This window comes from Barbus barbus, assembly GCF_936440315.1.
Source record: "Barbus barbus genome assembly, chromosome: 45".
NCBI lineage: Eukaryota > Metazoa > Chordata > Actinopteri > Cypriniformes > Cyprinidae > Barbus > Barbus barbus.
This window is the reverse complement of record NC_136723.1, coordinates 16,479,820-16,487,997: the sequence shown is the minus strand read 5'-3', so window position 1 is coordinate 16,487,997 and position 8,178 is coordinate 16,479,820. Positions and strand designations below refer to the sequence as shown.

The window sequence follows — 8,178 nt, the reverse complement described above, 5'->3', positions numbered from 1 at the left end:
TGGTTCACATTATTTTGGTTATTTTAAGGTACACGAGAGATTCTTTATTCCTTATTTTAAAAGGGACACTTAAGTCCATCATGTAAATGTGCCAGATTTAGCCATACAAGCTAATTTAGCATCTGCAGCCCCTGGCAGGTTGATGGTAAAAACATAGGTTGGTTTTAGTAACATCGCACAGTTAATATACATGGCTATAAAATGTAAAATATACAGCCACTAACATCCTTGTCACCATATTTTTAATGTGATGTTTTTCAGTAATGACAGCTGCCATGATTACTATGTTAAACATGATTTTTTTTTTCTTACCTCAAACAACATTCTTTCAACTTTAAACCTACTATAAACTCTTACCTCATCCCTAAGGCAATGAATGCATGAGAAAGTTGTTCCAGAAACAACAAAGATGTTGATCCAGCAGCATGTTTTACGGCTAATTAAATGGCGTTAAATTTGTCAATACACTCACAAACTAATTTTGAATCAGTGTAACAGTTAAGTATCAGTGTATGAATCCATCAGAGTAGTTACTGAATAAACAATTAGCTCATAGCTTACTGACTAAATTTGTATATATATATATATATATATATATATATATATTCTGGTACTGTAAATATAAATTACATTAATAGAAAACTGTTTTTTTTTATTTAATTTTGTTTATATTTTATTATCGAACATGTTCAGCAGTCATGTTTGGGAAATAAAGTACCTTGTGTAAAAGTTCATTGTTGTGATAGACGGTATGTTGTTGACATTCTCAAAAGCTGTAGGTATGAAATGTTCTTTTCCACTTGAACATCTGGAACATTCTTGCTCAATAATTGTATTGCTGGTTGCTAGGTGGGGTTTGAGTTAGATAATAGACCCGAGGAGTGCCTTGATATAATACAGTTATGAGACCAGTTCAGGCATGAAAACAACTCAGGCACGTACTACTTACACCTAACGCTTGCTTCAATGTTGTTCAATAAACTTGACAGAGTGACACCCATAAATCATGCAAAGGTTCAAGGAAAGCAGTTTCTTTTTACTGAAAGAGTTCAAAATAAATACATAATCATATATACATATATACAAAGGACTCATTTACACCACTTTTACAAGTCAATTTAGCTCTTCAGATACAGGGAAAGTGAGCCAGTTTCCCATTATACTTATATTTTAGGTGTAGAAGGAATGTATAAATGTGCAAATTAAATCCAATTAAAATATATTTAAATGTACATATCAAAATAAACATTCACATTTCACTGCTTCAGCAGCAAGTGCAAACCAGCAAGCACTGTGTCCATTCAAGTGTAATGAATAAATTGGTGCATAAAATCACTCCATTTTTGTACATTGTTGAATCTGCAAGAAATCAAGTGCTGTAGAAATTTCGACCGCACAAGTGCCTCAGTCCCATCTTAACATAACGGAGGAACATTGGCCATTCTTCCCCAGGTCCTGTTTAACAGATGGTCCGTGTAGGGCAGGCCTTTGCATGCCAGGTGTCTCATCCTATGTAGTTCATGACCTCTGACCCCGGGCCATGCAGAAAAACGCTGAGGACTTGGTGTAACGAAGTTTCGCCTGCTTGTCGTCACCAGCCGAGGTTCCGGCACCACGTTTTCCACAAGAATGTGGTAATTTTTCCCTTTGTTGTTGTCCACGAACTGCAATTTGTTATTGCCGGGTCGGAACACCACTACAAACTCTAGGCACTCCTTCGGGTCCAGATCGGACGGTAGCGACACATTAAAAGAATACAAGTCAGTCTCCAAAGCTGCATTTGGTTGCCTCACATACGTGCATGCAATGTCTTTATGGCTTCGCCATGAGTCAAAAGTAATGCGGATGAAGACAGTCTTGTCGAATTTAATGTTGTAGACCCTTACTGTTCCGCTCAACGCCTTTTCAATCAGGCTACAGCTCTCCAACTGCACTGAGGTTTCCTTCAAGCTTGCACGGTCTGCAACAGGCTGTGGAAAACCAAGCTTGAGTCGCTGTCCCATGCTCTGCATGGGTGCTGTAGGCTTCACATGCTCCTCAGGCTGAGGGGCGTCTTCCGTTTCCGTTTCCGTCTCCAAAGCGGTGAAGATGCGCACGGATGTGAGAGCGAGACCTTTAGCATCAGCAAACACGACTCGCTTTTTCTTGCGTAACGTGCAGGTGCCAGGAGAGTATGAGGACAGGGAGCTGGCAGAGCTGGATGAAGATCGTGAAGATGCGGGTGAAGGGGGTGAAAGCGTGGCTCGTTGAAGCTCTGGTGAGGACAAGTTGGATGAAGAAGCCCTGAGAGCAGACATGCCAAGGAGCTGAGACACCGATGAGCTAATCTGTGTATGCATAGCCAGATCCACCGGCATCACACGATCAGGGAAACAGTACATGCTGAATCCAAAGCTTCTGTGAAAACACATGGAGGAAAAGCCATATTAGACAATTTGGAAAATATAGAGACATGTAACTGAGTCCAAAAGTGAGATCACACTTTTTCTCAAAATCTAATTGTCACATCTAATTATTTTACTATGAACAACAAGCAACATTTATATTTAAAATGTCATGTTAAATTAATTAAAATTTTAATTATAAAATGCAAAATAAAGCATTTATATTTGTGGTCTCAGACAATGTGCACTAGTGTGGCAATGTTTTGTAATCAATTATCCCAAAATACATTTTAACTCATGCTGTAACTTAACAAAAACAAAAAGTTAACTTTCTGTAATATCACATGCATTATTTTGCAGAAAACTACTTACTTTGTGTTGCTCATTTTTGGTTAACGGATGAACTTCAAATGAAGGTGACTGCAGATGGTGAAATGTCTGTTGGAAAAAAAAAAGTTTAAATAAATGAGGTAGAAAAATATTATACCTGTAACTGATTATATTTATTGAAATAGTCATCAGTGTTAAAACATGCAGAATTAGGCTATTAAAACTCCTTCACTCACCTCTGTCAACTAAAGATGCGTTGAAATTGATTTTCCTTGAACTTTAAATGCAGAAGTGCAGTCAATGCCAAAGGAACGCACGACAGAAGTAGTTATGAGAAGTAAACATCACTGTTTACCATCCAACAAACTTTCACTCCAGCCTCACTCAAACTCAAGTGCGTGTTCTGGCCAGGGCTGTTTCTCAGGCGTTTTTAAAGCGCCCTTGGAGGGGAGGGACAGGGTGTGACCGGGTCTTGATGTTCAGGACGGTGTGTTCAAAATGAATGACGTATTGTTTAGCCTCAACGAAAGTAGCCTACTGCACGATCCCATGAATTCATCCGTTAGTTCTGATGAATGGTTTCCATTGAATGAGTAACAAGAGGGAATAAGCAACAAAACAAAACAAAACAAAACAAAGCAGTTAGCCATGACACTTTTGCAAGTTTATCTAAAGTGACTACTTAAAAAAAAAAAAAATCTCTCAGTTTTTATGAAAGTCATGATCACCTGGAAATGTGATTTTCATAAAATGTTGGAACTAAATTCCAAATGATAAAATGCATTCCTTGAATGCATAGTAAGCTGCTAAAAGCTAAAAATAAATAAATAATACAATTTGGTCAAAATAGTTTTTTTTTTCTTTCTTTTAATATGAACTATAGGGTTTTACCAGGATACAGGCCCTTCACAAGGGTGGATTAGCTGCAGTGGTGTAGTCTAGTTTTTGTAGTGAGCATACTGTGATTTTTCCCTAAGCGACACCCCATAAGCACCACTCACTAGTGTGTACAGCATCTACATGTAACTGACAGCATTCTGAAAGACTGCTTATGCGATATCAACATGTCAATTTATTATAAGCAACTCAAGACAGCCAATGGCATTTACAGCTGGGGAGACTGGACTGATCTTCTACTGTGTTAATCATCTAACTCAGCCAGTTAAGAGCTACATTTGTCCTGAATATGGTCCCTGGAGCAGAAGTTTTATCAGCTGGTAATTTTCAATGCACATTTAAGAGTGCCTGTTTTTAAATTCCCTAGCCTGACCTTCAGTTCACAAGGCTGGCCAGGAGTTCTCATCTCTCTCATCATCTGAAACAAGGAGATATTCAGTTTAACTGCTGTACACAGACACGCACATATTTCTCCCCTTCTCCTGCATTCATTGATCCGCACACTAATGTTTCTGAAGTTATTAGCTAGCTATGTTGGCCTGAGAAACTCAATATACTGTTGACTGTGTGAAAGATGCTTGAGACAGTTGACTGATCTATCACTGCTCCCCGGGCCATAGCTGGGGTTTGCGGGGCCCCGGTGCAGTCTGACAGCTACCTGTGGGCCCTGTTTGAAATAGTTTAAAATAATTTAGTTCTATATAATTGATTATTCGGGTCTGAATAATCAAATATAAAATAGCATTGCATAGTCTTCACTGTATAAATTAAATATCGCCTAGATTAATTCTTGTTAAACTACAAAGTATTTCAGTAAAGAGCTGTGAGTGATTTTCTCTGATTTAATTCTTGGATTAGCATTAAGGACACCGACAGCAGCTAGTAAATTAGGCGACACATCTCTATGTGTGCACAGAACAGGGCTCGCGAGTACTCATTTGAGTTTTTCCGCGTCCTGTGTTTAAATGGGCAAGGCATAAAAACGCGTGCAAATGATAAGCTTTCGCGGTGAAGCGCAGCAGTGGCACATTTTTAGGATGGCCTCAGCAGGTCAATTGAAATGAAAGAGTTGTGCAATAGCACTGGTCCTCAACAGAAACACACAAAAAATGGAAATAACTCCACAACTGTGCCAATTGCAATGTGTGTACAACAACGTAATTTGCAATCAATCAAAAAATGTAAAAAGGTTTTAAAATTATTTCTTTGTTTAGATAATTAATTTTAATAAAAATCAAGCCCTCTGACATTAAAGTGGCTTAGTTAAAGAAACCCATTGGTAACTCTTCCATATATGTACATAGTATGTGAAAGAATTCTTTAGCTATATTTAAAATAATGACTGCTCTTGACATTTCAGATACACAATAGGCCAGCAATTTCAATGCATGACTGCATAACATTACACAATTTGAATTAGCAAAAACGAAACTATAATATAAAATATATAGGTCCCATTTTGATAAGATAATTAGATTCTGATTATATGAGCTACATTTGAGGTCACTGTGAAATTCAGATTTTTTATTGTGTTTATAATATCAGTGTTGCTGACCTTTTAGAAAATCGCAAGCCACTTGAGGTCCCATATGTGTTATTGTTTTCTTATAAATACTAAATTTACTGTATATGACAAGCTTAATAAGACCTGTTACATATTTGGAGTTTGAAATGAGATCATGTCAGTTTATACAACACATAGGCCTAGTTGAGGTCATAAACTGGCAGGACGATTTATGTCATGAAGTTACCTGCACAAGTAATTTCCTAAAGCAGACACACTAAATCTCCAAAAGCTCTGGAAAAAACCTCACCCTTATAGACTATGAATGTAGTCTGATGATCTAAACATTAATTGCTCTTCAATTTTTCCACTGTTTATCTGCAGTTGGTGGAAACTGGTTGTTAAGTTTTGATTATATAATAATTGCTATCAAGACTGATGCACAAATGCAATGAAAACAGTTAATACTTATAAATACTGTAATAAATATAAGCAGCAAATCTTATGTTTGGACTTTTCAAAACCTCACAGAGTCTTTTTTAATTTGCATTTCATTTTACATTTTAAACATGAATTAGCAGATTAAATCAAACAACTGCGGGCCTAGCTTGACTAAAATGTTATTGCAGCCATCATGTGAATTGTTTTTGCAGAAGCGACTGAGAAAAGATCCACAGAAACATGATTAATGTTGGTGTCACTTCATATTGTAAATATTATTACGGCTTCTCTGAACTATGTGAAATCATCTTGTGACATTGTATCACATTTCTTCAGTTGAATTGGGTGTGCTTGATATGGTGCACATAGAGACACAGACTGTATAATATGTGCAGTGCTGGGGTTAGGACAGAACCACAGTTGGAAATCACTTGTTGTAAAACTCTTCTGATCTACAATGGGTTTTGCTGTAGGGTTCTTGAATCAACACATTCTCCTTGCCACTCCTTGCTGTATCACAAGTAACAATATAAAACTGTATTGGAAAAGAATTATTGAGAAAAGTGCTATAAAAATGTATATAAATTGAATTAAAAATATTACACTACCATTCAAAAGTCTGGGGTCGGTCAAATTTGTTCACCAAGGCTGAATTTATTTGAACAAAAAAAACAGCAATATTGTGAAATACTGTTTCATTACAATTTAAAATAACTGTTTTTCAGGATTCTTTTATGAATAGAATTTTAAAAGAACAGCATTTATAAAAATCTTTACTGCCGCTTCTGATCAATTGCATGTTTGCAGAATATAAGTATTTCCAAACCTTTTGAACAGTGGTGAATGTCTATCGTTACTGTAATAGTGGACAGAAACAAGATGCACAATCACTACATAAAAATACAATTCTACTATTTCTTTCACAGTTTAATAATGATTTTTCTTGTATTAGGCTGCAAAGCCCTTTTGTGGCTGTAACTTTTTCCTTTTTCGCAGTAAAGGTTCCAAAGGGGTTTCTTATGTGAAACTGCTCTGTAAAAATAAGGAATATCTAAGATCCAGAACTGCTGAACTGTTGAAGAAACAATTTGTATAAACTGCACACCACTGATTTTAAATTTAAATAGTCGAAAGCAGTTTTTTCACACACTCACAATGATAATGTCTGGCATAACTTGTCTTGAGTCAAGCCTTCGCAACAAAACAAAAACATTAACTTCAGTAGGGGTGTGTAAATTCTTGTTTCATAGCATCACAATAAGGTGTAGCAGTAGTTTAGGTGGATCTAGCATACAGTTGTGCACCCAAGAGCTCCAAGTTCTCCTTCAACAAGTTTCAGTCACTCCTAATGATTTCTGTCCTGATGATCCTATTAGCTTTCACATTTTACACACCAAAGAATGACATTTTGTGACCCATTTGGAATGCAGATCACTTTCAATTCCCAGTTGATATTATGTTGCAATAAGATCTGGATGCTCCTTGGTTTGGTATTTTAAACTCAATGACATTAATACATTGCTAAGTGTGGTTTAAAGAAACTGTACACCCAAAATTTTAATTAGCTAAAAATATACTCACCCTCAGGCAAGGATGTAGATTTTTTTAAGATTTGAGGAAATTTAGCATTGCATGACTTGCTTACCAGTGGATCATCAGTGAATGGGTGCCATCAGAATGAGAGTCCAAACAGGTGAGAAAAACATCACAATAATCCAAACGACTCCAGTACATCAGTTAACAATTTATGAAGTGAAATCCTTCTTATTTTTAAGAAACAAATTCATCATTAAGTTGTTTTTAACTTCAAACCATTGCTTCTGGCTAAAATAAAAGTCCTTTATCCATAATATCGCTTGTCTGAATCAGGAGAGAAATATGCACAGATCAAGCAGCATTTGCAAGCTAAATAAAATGTTAATTGATGGACTGGGGTGGTGTGGATTACTTGTGGATTATTGTGATGTTTTTATCAGCTGTTTGGACTCTCATTCCGACGGCACCCATTCACTGCAGAGGATCCTTTGGTGAGCAAGTGATGTGATGCTGAATTTCAGAAAAAAATAATTCTCTCAGGTCTGCATATGTGCCTTAAGCTTCCTGCAGCTCTCTCTGACAATAATATAACACACACACACACACACACACACACACACACACACACACACACACACACACACACACACACACACACACACACATGTTGGTTTTTGTGGTTTATGGGGACTCTCCATAGGCGTAATGGTTTTTATACTGAACAAACTGTGTGTTCTATTGCCCTACACCAACCCTACACCTAAACTTAGCCCTCACAGGAGACTTTGTGCATTTTTAGATATTCAAAAAAACACCATTTAGTGTTTTTTAAGCCTTTTGAATTACGGGGACATAGGCAGTGTCCTCATAAACCACCTTCATATTGTAATACCTCTGTCATACCCATGTCATTATACAAATTTGTGTCCTCATAAACCACATAAACATGCACGCACACACACACACACACACACACACACACCAAATCGAAGTGGCAATTGGCTGTGTGGACTTCACTGAATCTATCATCTTAGTCTGTAAAACCACTGCATGTGCGCTGATTGAACGAAATCAATAAGGATTGCC

General features: G+C 36.9%; 1 protein-coding gene across 1 annotated transcript; it reads right to left on the bottom strand.

The window, feature by feature from the left end:
* Positions 1 to 678: 678 nt before the first annotated feature.
* Positions 679 to 3,119, bottom strand: LOC306864063 (protein phosphatase 1 regulatory subunit 3C-like). Its single transcript, XM_079407765.1, has 3 exons — positions 2,951 to 3,119; positions 2,757 to 2,822; positions 679 to 2,397 (listed from the first exon to the last, which is right to left on the bottom strand). Exons 2-3 carry the CDS (start codon positions 2,768 to 2,770, stop codon positions 1,416 to 1,418), a joined length of 996 nt encoding a protein of 331 aa, XP_079263891.1. The 5' UTR covers positions 2,771 to 2,822; positions 2,951 to 3,119; the 3' UTR covers positions 679 to 1,415.
* Between the last annotated feature and the right edge of the window lie 5,059 nt (positions 3,120 to 8,178).